This window comes from Leptonychotes weddellii, chromosome 9 (assembly GCF_054177405.1).
Source record: "Leptonychotes weddellii isolate Sample4059 chromosome 9, ASM5417740v2, whole genome shotgun sequence".
Taxonomy (NCBI): Eukaryota; Metazoa; Chordata; class Mammalia; order Carnivora; family Phocidae; genus Leptonychotes; species Leptonychotes weddellii.
In genome coordinates, this window is record NC_138377.1 from 529,885 (window position 1) to 549,113 (window position 19,229).

Below are 19,229 nucleotides of genomic sequence, written 5' to 3' on the forward strand. Positions count from 1 at the left end.
CCCACCCGCCCCAGGCCCTGCTCTCTCCCCTTACCACCCTCCAAGGCCCTGCTCTCCCAGCCCAGGCCCATGCCACACTGTCTACCCTCATCAGTCCCCACTGCTGCCTCTCCCTGGAGCTTCCTCAGTTGCTTCCCAATCCACCCCTTACACTGGATGCTTCCTGACTTGTCTTTTTCCAGCTCTGGTCCTGAGGGCACCAGGGCCCCACCTCCACAGTTCCTGCCACGTGCACGCCCCCAACCGGCCCTGCAGGCCCCCTGCCCATCAAAGCCCTCTGGTCCAGGGCCCCTTGCTCGGCTCTTCCCTGCAAATGCCCCGCCCCCATGGCCACCCCAGGCTCCCTGTGGGTCTTGAGCAGACAGGTTTGAGGATCATGCTTGAAAGAGATGGGGCACAGAAGTGAGAAGAAGAGAAGTCAAAAGTCATTCAGAGCAGGGTTTCTGTCGGCCCCCCCCCAGGGTGCCAGGACCCAGGGCAAGGCGGGGCCAGGGCACCACATAGCAGGGGGCTCCCAAATCACCACCTCAACCAGGTAATTGGCATCCAGGCCCCTACCCAGGGGATAAAAGGCCCCAAGCCCCTCTTGAGGGGCCCTGGGGAGGACCCACATCACGTGTGTCGAATGCCTGCCCCAAACACAATCTGGAAGCAGTGGGGGGAAGCCGTGGGACACCCCTGAAGTGAAGGTGCCTTCTACACGGGGGCCACCCGAGACAGACAGAGGCTGGATGTGTGGTCCCCAGGGGTGGGGGGTGTCTCGGTTCCAACAAGCCGAAACAACCAGGCAAGGTGGGACCCCTGCCCGGGCCCTGCTGGGGCCTGGGGCTGCACACGACAGACCCCGAAAGGTGCTGGGTGGGGGTTGGGGAGAGCAGCCTCATTCTCAGGAGACCCTGGGGGCTGGGTTCAAGTGGCACGATGCCCCTAACTCTCAAATCCTTTAGTGAAGTTGAGAGCAATGCAGCAAATGCTGATCATTTCGCTCTTTTTTGCAAGTTCTTGCCCTTTCGGGGTGAAGGGTATGTGGTGTTCGTTATGATCTTGCAAATTCCCTGTCTGGTTGAAGTTTTTCAAATAAAAGGTTGAGGAGACAAGGACGGTGGGATTCCTTCCTCCTGCCCCCAGCCACTGGGATGCTGGGGCCCAGGGTGGGGGAGCGAGCATGCGGCAGCGGGACCACTATGCTGGAGGACGGGGGCGGTCCTGCGAGAGCACAGAGCCGTGCTGGGCACACTGATCTTTCCCTGGGCAGCGGCCACATGTGGCTGCCAGCCCCCCAAACCCACAGACCACTCGGCCCCACTTGCTAATGTACGCTGGTGTTTCCCACCAGAGAGCCGAGCTCAGAAAGTAACCCCAGGAGCAAACTCTGGAACTGAGACTAAAGGCTGTACCCAATAGTGAGGATACACTGTAAAGAGGGGTGCACCTGACCTCGCTTCTGCCCTTGCTTCCTCTGGGCGCTGCTGGACCTCTCCTCTGTGCCCCGAGTCCTGCGCCCCGGGCCCTGCAGGCCAGCACAGCACCGTGGCACCGAGCTGGGTGCAGGTGTGTGCAGACCCAGGTGGCTCCCCGCTCGTGAGGAACTGGTCTGCATACCGCTAGCATGGCCCGGAACGCAGTAGGGACCCCAGGCCTGTCTGTCTGCATCTGTGAGCCTCTCGGGCCACGTCAGAGACAATGACGGTCCTGCCCATACTCGGGGGTCCTGGGAGGCCTGGTGCAGTGGACCCAGGATGTGCCTACAGACCCATCTGTGGTCCCCAGGACCTGGCCGCCAGGGAGGGGAGGTCCGTCCATTCCTTGGAGAGGGCTTGTGGCCCGCTTCTCCCTGGCAGCCGGCCCCTGGGACTGTCTCTGTCCCTCACTGCCTCCTGGGGACATTTGTGGCCCAACAAGGGCCAGAGGAGGGCTGGGGTGCGCCTCATGGAAGGTCTCAGAGCGAAGGTGCCACCCTGAGGGACAGGAGTCAAGAAAGCCCCGGGCTAGCCAGACCGCTTGGGACAGGGGCAGCCTCTGTCTGTCCTGCCCGGCCTAGGAGGCCAAGCCGCCCCCGCCGTCAGAGTCCCCCCGCCGTCAGAGCCCCCCCCCACTTGAGGCCTATTGGCCAGCGCACAGCTCCAAGGTCACACCTGGCCGCAGCAGAGACACCAGCTAAGCAAGGCACGGCTCCTGCCCTTCCAGAGAGCGGGGGAGGGCCGAGGCCAGGCGGGTCCCACCACCAGCGGCAGAGGCGGGCAGGCTCGCAGACAGGCCCGGGCGGCTTGGGGGGGCGGGTTAGCGTCCGGGAGGGCTGGGTGCGGGCCGGCCTCTGCGGCGCCGTTAGTGCTCAGCGCCCGCGCAGGTACGTACCTCACTGAATCACACAGAGTCTTTGTGTTTTACTACCGTCAGAGTCAGGGACAACCTCTGCTTTCAAATAAGAGAGACGCACTCAGCGGCTTGTTCCTGACCTGCCTGAGCTCGGAGCTGGCGCTCGGGCTGCGCCGAACACGGCGGGGTCTCAGGCAGCCCCTGGCCACACCCGCCCCGGCCACCACTCCCTGCCGGGGACGCTGTGAAGCGGGAGTCAGCGGGCGAGGGGCGTGGGGACAAGGGCAGTGCTCCCCCTCCCGAAGCCGCTCCTCTCACGAGCACAAGGGTGGCCATCTCTCCTGCAGGACGTGGGGTGTCCCGGGCATCACCCACTCCTGGGGGGAGAGGAGGGAACGGCCGGCCGCGGCTCGGGGCCCCGCTGTGGGTCACACACCAATGCCCCCAAGCCCCATGTGCCCTGCCTACCCGGGTCCCCTGCTTCCAGGGACGAGGAATGACGGGGGGGAGCCCCAAGTTACCTTCCTGGCTCCTTGAGGGACGCTTCTTCCTTCGCTTGCCCGTCCTCTTTGAGGCCTGTCCCCGGGCCCTGGGGAGAGTGCCGGACCCTGAAGAGTCCGTGACTGTGTCCTCAGAGAAGGACCTGTCCAAGGATGTGTCCAGTGCAGAATCTGGGGCTGTGTCCTCCTGGTCCCCGTCGCCGTCCCCGGCCACACCAGGGCCTGCGGCGGGGAGGTCGGCACTGTGGCCGTGGGCAGCGGCGTCCGGCAGCCCCTCCACGGTGCTGTCGGCCTCGGCCAGGCAGACGCCCTCAGGGGCTGTGGGGTCTTCAGCATCTTGGCTCGACCCTCTGACCCCGGGAGGCTTGTCACCTGAGAGCTTGAGAGGCTTCAGGGCCTGCGCACCTCCCAGCACCACGGGCCAGGCGCCCTGAGAAGGCTGGGGGCTCTGAGGGTCCTCGGTGGTCAGGACATCGCTGGCATCCATGTACCAGGAAGAACGCCTCTCCAGGGGCCCAGGCCCGCCCTCCTCTGACGGGTCTGCGGTGGGCTGCGGGCTCGGGGCAGTGGCATCTGAGAGGTCCCAGCCCCGGGGCTCAGAGGTGGGGCAGTCGGTGCCTCCTGAGGGGACTCTGGGGGCCACTGTGGACACAGGACATGGCAGCTGAGGGCGGGCCCCGACTCCCAGACCATCCTGAGGATGTGCCCAAGGGGGAGGCCTCCGTCCATCCCAGCTTCTACCCGAATGCCACCAGCCCTGCAGAGCCCACAGCCCCAGGAGACTTCCCTGGTGGCCTCCAGGTGTGGGTTCCCAGAGAGCAGGCCCACGGTGTGGCCGAGCAGGGGACACTGGACTGATTTCATCCCTGTCCCTAGAGCGCCCCCCCACCGAGCAGCCACGCTGAGTGGAGCGCCCCTCTCCCAGGCCCCGTGCCCACCTCTCCCACCACCTCAGCATCCCTGGGCCCCGGGGACAGGGACACCTGTCAAAGGCCCTCGCTGCAGACGGGAGCACCAGAAGGCCGAGCTGCCCCTCTAGCCCCACCTCGTGGCCGTGACATTTCTCAGGCAACAAGGGAGCTGCCCGGAGGACTCTCCTATGAGGTCAGAGAGGGCTTCCTGCAGGAGGGGGGAGAGCAGGCAGCAGGGATGGCAGGAGGGACATGGTGATGAGAGGCAGGAGAGGGTCTCACCAGGCGCCTTGTCCCTCGGCGGGTCCACGGCAGCCGCCTTGCTGCCCCACTCTGCGTCCCCTCGGCCACGGGCCGTCTTCCGCAGCTGGAAGCCCTTCCTGATGTCAGCCAGCAGGGCGTCGATGACACACACTTCCTCCTGCTTCCCGACTCCCCTCCTGACTGAGAGGCCCCAGAGACCCTCAGAGAGGCTGCCTGTGGGTCCCTGGAGCCCACCCAGGTGACCCTGAAAAGGAGATGACCTGGAGGGGGAGGGCGGTGCCCCAAGAGCTTCAAGGATGGGGGACGAGCACGAGCACGAGCACGGAGGACTCGCAGACCTGGCCCCATGGAGGCCCGCCCCCCCAGCTCTCCCTTGTCCCCCAGCCGGGGCCGCCCCCCCCAGCTCTCCCTCACCCCCCAGCTGGGCCCGGCCTCACCAGGCTTCCCGTCCTCCCCCCGCGGCCTCCGCGCCTCCTCCTCCACCAGCTGCTGCTTCCTCCTCTCAGCCTTCGCCGCCTGCTCCTTCCAGTCCTTGTTCTCCTGTGGCGGGTGGACACAGAGCCCGTGACCCCCAGCCCTCAAGGAGCGATTCCAGTTGCTCTGCCCGAGGTTGGAGAGGGGCTGCGGCCCAGCCCACCTTCAGGGCGCGGATGAAGAGGTCCCGGAAGGTCTTCATGGTGCTGAATGTGTCCTCCAGGGACAGCTGCTGAGCATCCTCACACAGGTAACTGGCCACCTCTAGCTTCTTCTGCTCGATGGCCTGGAACACCTCATCCAGCGCCCGGGAGGCCTTGATGCTGGCCTGGGGGCAGGGGGCACGGTCACAGCCCTGGGGGAGCCCTGGGGGCAGGGCGGGGCCCCCGGCTGCAGGAGCGTGACGGCTAGCTGCAGCGGACCCCATAGACAGCAGGACCAGGAGGTCTGGGCACTGCGGCCCCTGGGTCGGGGAAGCCCCTCACTTGCAGGAACCACTGTGGGACCAGGGACAGCATGCTGCCCTCCCGCGGGGCCCCTGGCCCGGGCTCTGTCCTCCCCCATGCTCACCGGCCCCTGCCTGGTTCGCTGGCCTAGGCTGCCGCACCCCCCGCAAGGCCCCCCCCCCCCCGGAAACGATCCGCCGTCGCCCCCCGGCCCAGACCCCGGCCCCGGCTTGCCTGGACGCGCTGGGTGTACTGTTCCTGCACCTCAGGGATGGAGGACCACACCTTCCGCTCTATCTCCAGAAGCTTCTTCAGGTTGGTGCTGGACTCGGAACGGATGAGCTCAAGGTTGATCCTGAAAAACACCCCAGAGCCCGGCGGGGTCGGGTGATGGCTGATGTCCAATCTTGTGGGGTCAGTGGAGCCCCTTGCCTGCGCAGGGACAGCGGGGGACACTGGACCACACACCCGCAGGTTGCTGGAAACACGTCAGAGCTCTGGGCGGGCCAGGCGGTGCTGGGGGTGAAATGCTGGGACAGTGAACCCAGCGGCTCAGCCCATCGTTGGCTCTTAGGCCTGAGGACCCTCCGCAGCAGCACGTACCTGGAGTTGGAAGGTCCAGGCCACCCTCCCTGAGCTGCCCCTCTGTGCTGAGGGGCCCCATGAACGCAGCCCCACTTGCTTGGGCCTCAGTTTCCCCATCTGTACAATGGGAGTGGCATGGCCTTCCTCATGGGCTGTTGTGAGGCTCAACCTTGTAAAGAGGTGGCGTCAGCCTAGCCCCTGGTGTGACCATGACCAGGTCACTCCCTACCTCCCCCAGGCCTCAGTTTCCTCCTGCAAATCACGTGGGGACAAGCCATGATGGACCCAAGGTCCTAGTCTGAGGTGAAAGTGAGCCTTCTATGGGGCAGTGGTTCCTGGGGGCCTAGCCTGGCCCAGCCACCTCACCGGCCAGGACGAGGAGGGTGCCAGCGCAGGTGAGGCGGGGCGGTGGTGAGGGGTGCCGGTGCGGGGAGGCAGGTGGGGGGGCGCCAGCGCAGGTCAGGCGGGTTGGGGGGCAGGGGGCACCTACCCCGCTGCCTGGGAGGGCTGCTCCAGGTCCCGGGGCAGCTGCAGGAGGTCTGGGTGGTTCTTCTCCACCTCCTGCAACAGGACGGGTCCAGTGAGAGCCCCGTGGCCACACCCTGGCCCCAGGGATGCCCGAGCCTCGGGGGGGGGGGCCAGCCCCGGTCCCACCTCCAGCACGTGGTGCAGCAGGGTCACGCGGCTCTGCTGGGACTTGGTTTCCGTGAGCTTCAGCAGCGTGCTGATCTTGAAGCCATCAGCGTCCCCCGTGTGGCTGCCCTGCGAGGGCCCGGGTCAGGAGTGAGGGCCCCTGCTGCCTGGCAGGGGGGAGCGGGGGGGGAGCGGGGGGGCTCGCTTACGTAGTTAAGGAAGTTTCCAATTTTCAGGATCAGCTGGCAGAAGATGGGCAGCCGCTGGCTGGTGAGCAGGCCTGTGGGAGGGCACCAGGGCTGAGGGAGGGGAGGGTGCCGCCCGGTGTCTGAGGCTGTGGCGCGCGGTTCTTCGCTCCCCTCCCCCGGGCTCGGTCCGGGGGGGGGGCAGGGTGGCTGGAACCCCCCCACTGCGAACAGGCTCAGGGGCTCTGGGTGCAGGTCTACCACTGTTAGCACTCACTGCAGCCCCGCACCCCGGGGGCGGACGACCCCTGCCCCCTTCTGGGGATGACGCTGCTGGGAGGAACCTTCCAGAAGGTTGTAGCTGTGGCCTCCCCGGGTCTCCCCTAACCATCCGTGGGGCTTTGGGGAGGGTGGCCCTCCTGGCTCTGTGGCTGGGATGGGAGTGGACGTCCACTGCGTGCGTCCCTGCCCCGGGGCTTGGTTATGTTCCTGCTCGTCCCTCGTTTGGAGAAAGCAGTGAGTGTTCACGTGTGTGTCCCTGTGTGCACACATGCAGCTGTGTATGGGGCTGAGTGGGTCTGTGTGAGTGTTGGCGGATGCACACGTGAGTGCGCGTGCACGGTGCGTGTCTCAGAGCAGGGGTGTGTCTGCGTGTCTACGGTGAGGTGGGGAAGGTCAGCGCCCCGGGACCGCTCGCTCTCCGGGCGCCAGGTCCCCCCAGCCCCAGGCTTTGCCCCCCACTCACTGTTGCAGGCCGCGAGGACCAGCTGGGCCTTGGGCTGCACCATGTCCAGCACGACAGCCATGCCCTCACATAGTAGCAGGCACTCCACCCGCAGCTGGTAGCTGGGGACAGAGCAGGAGATCAGGGACTGGGCCCCCTTCACCGGCGCTGGGCCCGCAGCTCGGGGGGCCGACGGCCTGGCCCTGTTCAACGTGCACGTTCCTGGGCCAGGTCCCAGTGGCGGACTCAGCAGGCCTGGGGTAGGGCCCGGGAAGGGGCACGCGAGACAAGCACCAGGTGGGCCCAGGAGGGCAGTCACCTCCCTGCGGGGCGCCCCTCCCTCTCAGAGCAGGTGGGCGCGTGAGTGGTATGTGCGGCCGTCCTCGCGGAGTCCCAAGGGAACAGTCTGCGCAGCCCCACTCCCTCCTCAAGGTCTAGGCCCAGTTCCCCCCGCCCCTTCCCCACCACTGGGCCCTGGGGTCCGATGGCTGCCCACTCACCAGGGAATGCCCAGCAGCAGGAGGTAGAACTGGTCGGTGTTGGCCAGCTTGGCCCGATCCTCTGTGAAGGAGCGCAGGTTTTCAATCTGCAGGGAGGAGGCCACACATGGGATTCCAGCTCCCATCCCCTCCCAGGAAGCCCCCTGCACTGCCCGGCACCTGCGTGTACCTGCCCCGCCAGGGCCCACTCATGTCCAGCACAGCTCCGTGCAGCTCCGGACTGTGCGTCTGTGTGTCCCCTCCTCTGTCCCTTGCTGGGGGCCCCCAGGGCAGGGCTGGCAGGCTCTTTCCCACTCACCTCGTGCTTTTCAGGAAGGAGCTTGAGGAGCTGCTTGAGAACCTCCACGTCGAATTTGGTGGTGTCCCCAGCCCGGATCATAGCAGTCACGTCCTCGTTGGAGCTGCAGGAGAGAGGGCGTGGTTGGGGTGGGAGCCCAGGGAGCACGGCCACCTCCTGGGGGCTCCTGGGGACCCTGCCAGTCGGGGGCTGCCCTCAGCCCATGCTCTCTGCTGCCTGGGGGCCCGAGCTGCCGGGATACAGAGAAGGCAAACCCCCTGCCTGGGGTCACACAGTAACGAGGCTGGGGGCTGAATACCGCCCTCCAGGTCTGCACCCTCCGCTCCTCCTTCCAGGCGGCTGCTCAGGACCCAGGCAGGCCGGCTCATGCATGCCCAGGGAGCTCCCTGGCAGGAGCCAGTGCCCAGCAGCTGCAGGCAAGGACTTGGGGGCCGGGAGCACTGACTGCTGCTGTCTGGGCCTCAGCTTCCCCAGGAAGTGGGGCCTGGTGCTCTCCAGGGCCCCCAGCTGGGCCCGTCTGCAGCTATGACTGGCCCCAGGGAGGGGGGTGTGCACTTCCCAGGAGCGGCCTGCAGAGGGCACTGCGCAGCCCAAGATGGGAGGTGCAGGGGAGGGGAGGGGGCTCGCCAGGAGGGGCTGCTCACCATTTAAACTGCTTCAGGAAGATGTTGAGGTTCAGGCTCTTCTTGGAGTCCAGAAAAGTGATCTGGAAAACACCCCGGCCCTGGTGTTGGCCCTTGGCCCCTGAGAGCAGCACAGAGGCCCCCGTCCGAGCCCCAGCCCGGCCCCACCTCCTTGGGCTCCTTCCTGGCCGGGGCGGCCACGTGCTCCTTGGGCTTGGCCTGGGGGAAGCAGAAGAGCCGCTCGATGCTGGAGAAGTCCGGCTCCACGACCTCGGCACCCAGGCTGTTCAGCGAGGCCCACATGGAGTTGTGCTCTGCGCATGGGGTGCCCGGTCAGGCTCACGCCCGGGCCTAGGCCCAGACAGGAGCAGGGCTGCTGCAGGTCTGGCGGGCCACTTGCCCAGCAGCCCAGCCCCCGGCCGCGGGAAGGCAGCCACTCACAGGGACCGGGGGTCCTCACCTTGTGCCACCTTGGACGGCAGCTTCTGCCAGTTGAGCTTCTTCATGCGCAGAGTGGGAGGGTTTACTCGCCGGTGGCTTGGGACCCAGGCAGAGTCCAGGCCGTGGCTCACGTGGGCCACAATGATGTCCTCGCCACCCACCCTAGAGGAGCCAGACAGATCCGGCAGGGGTGGGGGGGGAGGGGGGCACCCTGTGCCCGGGAGTGGGGGAGGTAGGGCCCCAACCGAGACAGGCAGCGGGGGTGGGGGAGGGGGTGGGGGAGGGGGTGGGGGGGCCCCCAGGCCTGGCAGTGGGGGAGGGGGTGGCGGGGCCCCCAGGCCTGGCAGTGGGGGAGGGGGTGGGGGGGCCAGGGCCCCCAGGCTTGGCAGTGGGGGAGGTAGGGGTGGGGGAGGAGGCACTGCAGGGGAGCCGGGGAGTGGGGGTGCAGGTGGGACTGGGGTGGGCGCCCGCTGCTGTGGGGCGACCATGCTGCTCAAGCCCTGGACGTCGACGGTGTGCAGGCTGGTGAGGTCGGCCTCGGGCTGGCGGCCCTCCACACCCGCCTTCAGGGCACCACTGTTTTGGGGCACGCTGCCCTTCTGACTCTGGCCTAGGTCGGCCTGGACACTCTTGTGGGCCTTGTTCAGGGAGCTTGGGCGTGGCCGCCCCTTGACGGACAGGAGCCGCTCCACCATCTCTTCTAGGGTGCATTCCTGGACTGTGGAGGGGTTGTCCAGGGTCAGGGCAGGTGCCAGAGGAGGTGGGTGGTGGGCGGCGGGCAAGACATGGCCACTGCCCTCAGGGAGAGGGTGGGTGAGGGGCCAAGGACGGAACCCTCCCACAACAGTCTAAGACCCACTGTCTGCCCGCTGGGTTGGGGTCAGGGAGGGCGCTGTGGGCAGGACGCCCCCATCTGCCCCACCTGCTCACCGTCACTGGCCAGGAGCACGGCCCGGTTCACCAGGTTCTCCAGAGCCTCCCAGAGCAGCTGGCTGGAGGGGAGGGTGGGCTCCAGGTAGAGGAGGCCCTGCAGCATGGATAGCAGCTGGGCAGAGGCTGGGGAGCAGCTCACCTGGGTGGGGAGGAAAAGGATGGGTGGGCAGCCGTGCCCTTCCCGGGGCAGGCCGACAACGGCAGGCTTCAGACTGCCAGGAACGTCCACCCCGTCACCGCTCTGGATGAGCCGGAGCTGGGGTTCCCTGACTGCTGCACCAGTGATATTTGGGGTTGGACCCCTCTCCATGCTGGGGACTGCCCTGGGCATGGTGGGAGGTCTCACGGCATCCCTGGTCTCCACCCGCCTGAAGCCGGTAGTACCCCTTGCCCGACTGAGACCACCCCAAATGTGTCCAGATGTTTCTGGAGGCCCCCTGGCGACACTCGTCCCCTGGCTGAGAGCCGTGGGTTCAGCGAAGGACAGGAGGTCCCGGCCAGGGAGGGCCTGAGCTGGACCAGAACGCAGCCTCCTGGCCTCCTGCTGGTCGGGAAGCCCCTTGGGCCATTCGAGGCAGCCCACCTGCGGGGGCCCAGGACAGCTCAGCTACCTCTGGGCAGCCCTGGTCTTTGGGACGCTGTCCTCCCGGGTCCCGTGGCCTTGGCTCGGTGCCTGTGACAGCGAAGACTGCCCCCAGGCTGCCCGTTCCAGCTCCGGGCTCCTCCTGTCTCCAGCCCCCTGATCCCTCGCTGCTCCCTGATGTGGCTCCAGATCTGGCCCCACTGCTCTGGTCGGGGTGGGGTCTCCGGGTCAGGGAAGGCAGCCGTGTCTGAGCCCCGGACCCCCGCCTCTGGAGACGGGCCCTGGCCAGCTTGCCCTGCCCCAGCTCACCTTGTGGAACACAGAAGCAAAGACCTCTTGATGGCTGTTCATGTTGATGCCCCCACAGACGCGCAGGAGCTCCTCCTCGTCCTCAGCCTTGGCCTCCTCGAAGGCCTCCAGCTGGATCAGCAGGTCGGCATCCTCCAGGTCCCTGGGGCGAGAGGGGCCGGGCGGGCTGAGGCTGCTGCCCGCCCCCCCGCCTCCCCCCCGACCCTGGACAGACGCACAGACCTCTCTGAGCGGGGCTGTGCTGGGCACGTGGCCCTGTAGCTGGGACAGGTGGCCCCACCCAGGAGAGTGGTCCTGATGGGGCCTGGGAGGGGCGTTCTCAGCTGCGTGGGTTCCCAGAACCCAAATAAGTTTGAATTTCAGGAAAACAGCGAGTGGTATTTAGCATGAGTATGTCCTATGCGACATCTGGGACATGCTTACGCTAGAACGCCTTGCTGTCGGTCTACACTCCTACTTGACGGGGTGTCCTGCATTGTGTCTGGCAACCCCCAAGCCCCTGGGCCGAGAGGTTCCGCAGGGTGGCCCGTCAGGCAGTGTGAGCGACGGCAGACTGCACTGTCACTGGGACTGGGTTCAGCGGGGCAGGCCCACCGGGGCTACTCCTGGAAGCCCCCTCTGCCCACTGGAGGTGCCGTGTGGGACCCAAGGAAAGGGTGTGCCTGGCTTTGGAGAACAGTGGTGGGGACTCACCGTAGCCGTGTCAGGATGTCCAGCAGCTGCAACCCTGGGAAGGGACAGTGGGGTCAGCGGGCCTCAGAGACTGCTCTGGTCAGCCCCCCACCCCGGGTTGCTTGCGTCTTCTGAGGCCTTCCCCTCTGCGCCCTCCTTGGGCTCATTCCCACCACCCAGAACACCCAGCCCATGGGCGGGAGGGGGACCCTGCCATTCCTACAGGTACCCAGAACGCTCTGGAGGGCAACACGGTCGTCCCCGCTGAACGGTCACTGCCACCCCGGCAGGACTGGAACTGGGGGGTCAGCCTCACATTGAGAGCCATGCAGGACCCACGTCCGGGGCCCCAGGGGAGCGGGGAGGGGCAGCTCCTGCAGGGGGCACGGGGCGGGCCGCGGGCGCTTACCGATGAACTCCCCGCGCAGCTGGCTGCGGGTGCGGAGGTCCTCGGGGCCCAGGATGATGGCGTTGATCACACTGAGCAGGGTGACGACATAGGGCACGTTGTCGCTGTCGGAGAGCTCAGCCATGATGACACTGAAGCGGTATTGTTGGTTGCACACCGTCTGCAGGGCGGGCGAGGGTCGGGTCAGCACGTGCCCTGGCCCAGCGTGGACCCAGGCGCCCCGCGGCTCACCTTGTAGTGGTCCAGAGCATCCAGGGTCAGCATGTGGCCCTCGGGGGAGTAGATGCACAAGGCGGCCAGCAGCTCGAACACCTGCTTCTTGACCATCACGTTGGACGTGTCCAGAGCTGCCGAGGGCCCGGGAGGCTCAGTGGGCGCCCCCGCATCGATCCCAGGCCTGGGCTCCTCCTCCTCCCGGCGGCCCTTCCCACCCGTCTGACCGCCCGACGGAACCCCCACTCCAGCGGGACAAGGAGGCCCGCAGGTGGACACCAGGGGGCGCTCTGCGCCGGCGCCCAGGCCCCTGCAGGACCGGTCCGCTTGGGCCGGGCCTTAGTTCCGACAGCGGCCCCTGCTGGCCCACACTGGCACAGCTCCCTGGGCTGAGCCCAGGTTTTCACCAAACAGCCTGCGGTGCCTCCCCCTCGCCCGAGCCCCGCCTCCCACCGCGTCTCCCGGGCCGGGGAAGCGCTGGGGGCGCCCCTTAGCTCGCCTTGCTGAGAGGCTGCAAGGGACTCTACGCAGCCGCACAAGCCCGGGCTGCGCAGGGCAGGCCTGAGTAGCCGCTGGCTTGCTCAGCCACACAGGCGCCCGCCCACCCCCACCGGCCGACCCACCGTCACCGCCCCCTCCCGCAGCTCCGAGCATCTGCCGTAGAGCAGCACAGCCTGACAGGCGAGGGACACAAGTGACCCCTGTTCACTAAGGGCCACCTGAGGTCACTCCCGGGTGCAGCCTGGGGAGACTTCCTGGAGGAGGGGACCGTGAGGGAGCACTGAAGGAGTCAGCAGGTGCACAAAGGCACGGCGCAGCCTGAGCAGGAGGTGGGAGCAGGGCACCGAGTGGGCAGGGTAGGGGTGTGGGGAAAGGTGGAAGAAGGTGCCACCAGCTTCAAGTGCTGGCCAGAACCGAAGGGCTGTGGCCCTGCGGAGGTCAGGGGCTTGGAGCCAGGCGGAAGGTAAGTGGGGCTACTAGGGTGGACTTGCGTTTTTGGCCCGGGTGAGTCTGGCTGCCAGGGCACGGACCAGGGTGGCAGGTGGGAGGGAGGGGCGCTGTGGGCCAGAGGCGGGGAAGGGGGCGGGGCATGAACAAGCACAGGGCTGGACGGAAAGGCCAGGCGAAGTCACAGAACGGAGGGGACAACTAGGTGCAGCGGCTGGGGGACCATGGCTCTGAGCTGACCTGGGGAGAACGGGAACCTGGTTCTTCCTCCAGGAAGCCCTCCCTGCTGCCCCGCTGAGTTCTCTCCTGCGACCCCAGCCCTCCCGCTGCCCTCCGAGGCCCAGAGCCTCCATACTGAGTCGCGAAGGGGTGTGTGTGCCAGGCTGCCCGCCCACCGCCCAGCAGCGGGCCGCGGCTCACCCAGGGAGAGCTGGTGCACGTAGGCCTGGTTGCTCAGGATGTACTCAATGCCCTGCTGCGAGTTCATGACGGCGCGCACGCAGCTGATGCAGGTGAGCTGCAGCAGGGCGTCGGCGATGCGGGCCACCCCGCGGCCGGACAGGCGCGCCAGGGCCTCGAGCAGCAGGTCCAGGCCACTCTGCTCCAGGAACTGCACCATCCAGCCGCCGTCGCTGCTCTCCAGACGCTTGCGCAGGCCCGAGTAGTTGACCACGGAGGGCATCTGCAGCAGCCGGATGCACAGCTCGGGCTCCGCGCTCTCCAGGTTGGCCTCTGTGGGGTCCGAGTCCTGCGGCCCCAGCTTCTCCTTCAGCGTGGCCCACTTGCGCTGCGCACCCTCCTTCACCGACATCTTGCCGACCTGCGGGGCCGGGGGAGTCGGGCGTGAGCCCCCGGCCCGCGGGGGGAGGCAGTGTCCTCTGCCTCGGTGTCTCCCTCCGCCTGCCGGACGGGCCTGCCCGGGGGACACTGTGCCCTCGTCCCGCCGTCAGGGCCGCCGTCGTCCCGGGCTTCTCCTCGTGCGCTCCCCTGACGAGCCGCACATCGGCTGAGTGGGTAGCAGCCGCCTCCCTGTCCACCCGAGGACTCAAGGCAGCTACACTGGCAGGAACACCACTGATCCAGTAGTGACAAAGCAACCGAAGCGGCATCTCCGGGGCTCCCTTATCTTGTCCCAGAGCACTTCCCCTGCCCCGGGGACGGGGTCAGATAGGGGCAACCGGGAGGGGCCGTTCCAGACCCTGGGCACTTGGGGGCTGCCCACGCACCAGGCGTGTGGCTGGGGAAGGGGCCGACTTGAGGGTCACGCCTGGAGCCCCCCCGTCACGAGCAAGGCCAGGGCCCCTGGGGACGTAGCCCTGCCTCTGAGGCCCTCAGTTCGTCCATCTGTGTGGGCAGAGGACCGGAAGTCCCCGGAAGCCCTTGGCATGTGGAGCTCTACTCGATGCAGCCTCAACAGGTGTGAGCCCCCCACCCAGAATGCCCCCCAACCCTGCCTTCCCCCAAGAGGACAGGCCGGCCGTGACCGTGCCTTTGCCACACCCACTAAGCCCCCCCCTCGGGGCCCTGGACGGTGATGCTGTCCTCAGCCAGAGCCTCTGGGGACTGGCCTCAAAGGTCAGGGGCAGCCCAGGCTCTCCTGCGACCATGTATGGCTCGGGTCTTGTATTTAGTGCATGAGAAGGACAGCACGGAGCTGCTGAGAGGGCGCCCGAGAAGCAGAGCACAGCAGGACCACCGAGCCTCATGCCCAGGGCCTGGCCCCGCCACTGCCCGCCCCCAGGTCCCCAGCCGCCCCACGTTACAGGAGAGGAAAGGAGGGTGGTACCTAGAGAAGCCAGGTCACATGCCCAGCCCCCAGAATTGGAAAGGGCAGAACTGAGTGAGCCTGGACCCCAGGCAGAGGGTGGCCGGAGAGAGGCTGGCCATCCAGCCCAGCCTCCCTCTCAGGGCTGCCGGACCCGGTACGTTACGGGGGGACTCCAGGGGCCATCTGAGGTCCTACAGGAGATAGAGGTGGAGTGGGGACAGGAGCCCAGGTGCCTGTCCCTGGCCTGGCTCACAGCTGGCACTCCTGGACGCCCCCCTCCCCCTCCGCCTTGGTGAGTGTCTTGGGTGTCCTCCTTTGTGCTCCCCGAGTTCCCCCCACCCCAAGCATGGGATGGCCCGGCGTTCCAGCAGCCCCTCCTCTGTTTGCAGTGGGTCCACACCAGGAGTCCAGCCCCCCACCAGCCCCTCATCCTCCTGCCTGGCTGAGTGCCAGGCAGGCTCGTGGGGGTGCCCCAGGGAGGCGGTCTCGTTGAGGGGAAGAGAGGCTCCGGCCTGCGTGCGCACCGGCTCTGGGCCCACCAGGCCACTCGTCCTGCGTGAGCCACCCTGTCCTCACCCGAACCTCTGGCATCTGCCCACTGGGAGCATCCGGAGAGGCAGGGGGTATGGGCATCCCTGCAGAGGCGTCAGGTGTCCGTCAGCCCTCCCTGTGATGGCACGGTTTCACTACCCGCCCCCCTCCCCCACCGTCCACTCACCCAGATGCGCAAGACCTTCCGGCTGCCTCTGCCCACCCATTCCAGGCCCTGCCTCAGGCTGCCCCTCGCACTCTCCTGGCTTCTCATCACTGCTGCCCACTGAGCTGCCCGGCCTCCAGCTGTGGCTCTGGTCCCTCCTGGGCAGCCTCCTGGGGCCAGGGGAGGGGGCTGCTCCCGGCACCCTGAAGAGCACAGCAAGCGGTCTTCGCACACACTGCCGCCCACCTCGGGTGCTGCCGCTTAAAGGCGCAGCCAGGACTGACCCTCCCTTCCCTGCCCCACCCCCACCCCCGCCCCACTGGCCCAAGTCCCTGTTTCCTTGGCACAGGCTGAGTGCTGGAGCATGAACTCTCCCAGGCCAGGCCTCCAGCATCCTAAGGGTCTTCTCTAGCCAAGAGCCCCAGGGGTCCCTAGATGCAGAAAACAACCTCTCCCAGACAGCCTGCATAGCCCAGAGCGCCCCACCTGGCACTGCCTGGGCCTCCCTGTGCACCCCCAGCTCCTGGGGCCACCAGCTCACTACCCCAAGAGACCCCACCTGCAGGGGCCCCCTTGCAGGAGGTGATCAGCTCTGTCTACCTGCCTGCCCACGAAGGATCCTAAGCTGTGTGCCCTGGAGCTGAGTTTCACAAGCTGATCATGCCCCTCCATGCGTGCATTATACACGCGCACAGAATAGGACACGCACACAGTAAACGGCATGTCACATGTCCATATGTACTCGAATGCCTCACACACAGGCACATGATATCGCACACCTGGCAACAATCAGACAGGATGTATAGACGCGCTCCACACGCACACACTGTAGACACGGATAGAACACTGTACGTCCACAGGAACCATGACCGCGTATACATATAATCAAACTATAAAGCGATCCCACTCTCCCGCCCGCCTGGAGTCTCAGCCAAATTCAGGGGGTGGTGACCCAGTCCCTGCCAGGAGCAGCTCCCGAGACACGGCCTGTCCCTGTGCGGGTGGTGGTTGAACGTTTCTGCCGGGAGCCCCAGAGGGAATCAGGCATTTGCTGCAGTCAGGAGAACGGTGGGGAACAAGCCTTCCTGGCAAAGAGCCGGGACCCGCGTGGGAGGCGGCGTGCTGGAAGGCAGGAGCCAGACTCCTGGGCTTACTGGCCGTGTGCTCCTGGGGACGGGACTCTGCCCTCTGCTCCCGGTCAACTGACAGGTGCGGTGGGGTTCCCAGTGGATAAACTGGACCCGGCGGGCACCGAGTGAGCGCTCCCGGCTGTTGTCATACCGTCCACGGGCCGCCCGGCCCCGCCCAACCCGTGGGCCAAGGGTCCCGCTGCAAGCCAGCCTGGCGCCTAGACAGGGCGGGGTCGCAGGGACCCTCCCAGACTCCGCCTAGGCAGGGTGGGGCGGGGCCACACGCTCAGGAATGTTATCTCTGGGCCCCCGCACCCCACATGGGGGTGGGGCCAGCGCAGGAATTTGCATCGGCAGAGACTTTTTCTGCGGCAGGCACCACCCACTGAAGAGCACGACCGTCTCCCAGGGTCCAAGTACCTGGTGGTTCAGGTCCTACCCAGTCCCTCGGGCAGCTGAAAGGTGGGGGAGCTTTAGCACCCCCAAGTGCCCCGCAGGCAGTCCGTCCTTCCCCCTGCACCAGGGGAACTCTGGTGAGCAGGGGCCTTTTGCAGAGGAAGATACTGGGGCTCTGACATGAGTGGCACGTTCCCCAATGCTTCTTCAGCGCTCAATTTTGTCCTACCAACAAAGTGGGGTTCCCGCTGGGGCGGGGTCACGCCTCCCCCCTCAGCTGGGTCAGTCCACTGACCGGGTGCGCCGCTCACCCGAGCTCACCCAGCCCAAGCTGGGGCTGCCCTGAGGACCTGGAGGAGACGCGGACACCCATCTGCCTTTCTGCCCACGCCCGGCCAGCCCCTCACAGCAGTACCAGCACCTCCATCCGGGCACCCACATGCCAGGCAGCTGTGCGGACTCATGGGAAGGCACCGCCCCTGCCTGGCAGGGGTCTGTCAAGCAGAGTGTGTTCCTGGGGGGGGACAGGGGGCAGGATTGAAGCTGCCCTCCCCACCCCCCGGCCTCAGAGTCCAGCCCCTGCCATGCAGACGGAGAAACTGAGCCAGAGAGGGAGGGCCTCCTGAGGCGGGCACTGGGCACCAAGCTGGGTCCTGGGCATGGCTGCTGGGAGGCCCCCGCATGGGCCCCCCGGGGTCTCAACAGTGTGGTGGGGTGGGGAAGCCCAGAGAAATGCCAGCGCTCAGCACCCTTGAGGAGCGGGTTTGGCCTTCTGTTCCTAGATCACTGCGACGGCTGGGGGAGGGGCTGGGGGCCCCAGGGGCGGGAGTGAGGGGGAGGAGAGGCACCGGCTGGGGACAGGGGCACCCGGGAGAGGGGCTGGCTGCCGTGGGGAGGCAGCCTCAGGGCGGCCCTGCCAGCGTCAGCACCGGGGCTGGGTGTTTCTGGGCCCAGAGCCAGTGAGGGCGCGGGGGCGGGGTGCAAAGAGTGAGCTTGTCTTCCTTGGGGAAGGCGGGTACAATGGCAGGAGCGGGGTTCCGGAACTGGGAGGCAGGGGCTGCCACACTGTATTTTTAGCTCCAAATTTTTCCACTGCCTGGCAACCCTTGTATTGTGTTTCCAGCAGCAATTCCCTGGAGCTCAGGGGCAGTAGGGGCCCTTCGGGATTGGGGGATGCCCCTGGAGCTGATTCCTACTCAGATGCCCCATGTCCCTTCCTCCCATCACCTGGGCTCCTTTCAAGCCTCCAGTGCATGCACCACCTTCCCCACCAGGCCGGAAGCCCTCAAAGGACTAGCGTGGGTCACCTACCAGGGGCTCATCCCGGGCTGGAGGCCATGCACAGTGGGCCTTGGGGAAGGAGGAACAACCGAGTGCCTACCCACCGCCCACCCATCCCCAGGCACAGAGTGCGGACGGCCTTGGCCAAGGGGTGGTGTCCTCACGGGCCCCTGGCCGGTCTCACGTGCAAGGAGCGCCCCAGCCCCCTGCTGCCTGCAGTCCCAGGATGGAGTGCAGGGCCTGTGCCTCCCAAGCCCTCCCCTGAACGCCACCCCCCAATCCCGCCATGTGTGAGGGGGCCTGCCGGGCCACTGCGCATCCAGCAACAAGACAGGAGGGGCCACTTGGGGGTGGGTGGGCACCAAGACCTCCACGGTGGTGCTGAATTAAAAACAGAGACAGGAAGTAGGACACCAAGTCGTACTGTGTAGGATTTCAGCCATCAAACGTGTCCCACCAGTCACATGCCTGAATGCTAACAGAAATTGCTTCTGGGGTGCATGTGGTCATTTTCATAATTAGAAAGAGGGAAAGAGCACAGTGACAGAAAAGGCCCACAATCTCTGAGGGGAACTGGGCTCAGAGGGGGCCCGCCCCCAGCGCAGGCCGCCAGGGACACAGGGCAGAGCCGGCAGCTGCTCTCCCCTGTGGCACCACAGGGTGGAGGGGGACCGAGGGGGCTGGGCTGGGCAGGCTGGCGCTGAGAGCCCGGCGACACCGCTGGTCAGGGAGGCCAGGCCTGGGATCTGGGGGCGGGTGGGACTGGTATCAGACACGCGGTGCTCAAGCCTGGCCTGTTTGCCTCCTCCACCCTCCTGGGTTAGGGGAGAAGCGGGTGGCAGCCACAGAAAGCCACAGACAGGGCTGCCCTGGTGTAGAGGATGGACTTGGTCAAACAGGAAACGCCTGCTAGAGGGTGGTGCGCGGCTCTGGAGCCCCTTGCTCACCGGGAGGAGGGTGCTTGCAGTGTAGCCCTGGGCCCGGCACTGT

The 19,229-nt window shown here is 66.8% G+C and overlaps 1 protein-coding gene across 3 annotated transcripts in view; it reads right to left on the bottom strand.

Annotated features, from left to right (window-relative positions):
* The window catches only part of INF2 (inverted formin 2), a 25,001-nt gene that overhangs the window by 2,035 nt on the left and 3,737 nt on the right, over positions 1–19,229 (bottom strand). Inside the window, exons 1-22 of one of the 3 annotated variants that reach the window (XM_081829807.1) lie at positions 16,587–16,605; positions 13,388–13,787; positions 12,038–12,153; positions 11,807–11,966; positions 11,419–11,452; positions 10,726–10,867; positions 9,831–9,972; positions 8,920–9,618; positions 8,628–8,773; positions 8,481–8,542; positions 7,837–7,939; positions 7,539–7,624; positions 7,060–7,160; positions 6,339–6,409; positions 6,151–6,258; positions 5,987–6,057; positions 5,146–5,266; positions 4,629–4,793; positions 4,429–4,531; positions 4,010–4,171; positions 2,838–3,458; positions 2,356–2,412 (exon numbers count right to left, since the gene is read on the bottom strand). In XM_081829807.1, coding sequence (XP_081685933.1) covers positions 2,357–2,412; positions 2,838–3,458; positions 4,010–4,171; positions 4,429–4,531; positions 4,629–4,793; positions 5,146–5,266; positions 5,987–6,057; positions 6,151–6,258; positions 6,339–6,409; positions 7,060–7,160; positions 7,539–7,624; positions 7,837–7,939; positions 8,481–8,542; positions 8,628–8,773; positions 8,920–9,618; positions 9,831–9,972; positions 10,726–10,867; positions 11,419–11,452; positions 11,807–11,966; positions 12,038–12,153; positions 13,388–13,778 — 3,660 coding nt within the window. In that variant the 5' untranslated portion in view covers positions 13,779–13,787; positions 16,587–16,605 and the 3' untranslated portion in view covers position 2,356. Of the gene's footprint in view, positions 1–2,355; positions 2,413–2,837; positions 3,459–4,009; positions 4,172–4,428; positions 4,532–4,628; positions 4,794–5,145; positions 5,267–5,986; positions 6,058–6,150; positions 6,259–6,338; positions 6,410–7,059; positions 7,161–7,538; positions 7,625–7,836; positions 7,940–8,480; positions 8,543–8,627; positions 8,774–8,919; positions 9,619–9,830; positions 9,973–10,725; positions 10,868–11,418; positions 11,453–11,806; positions 11,967–12,037; positions 12,154–13,387; positions 13,788–16,586; positions 16,606–19,229 lie in introns of those variants that run through there. The other 2 variants (XM_081829806.1, XM_031033582.2) reach the window with 2 other exon arrangements.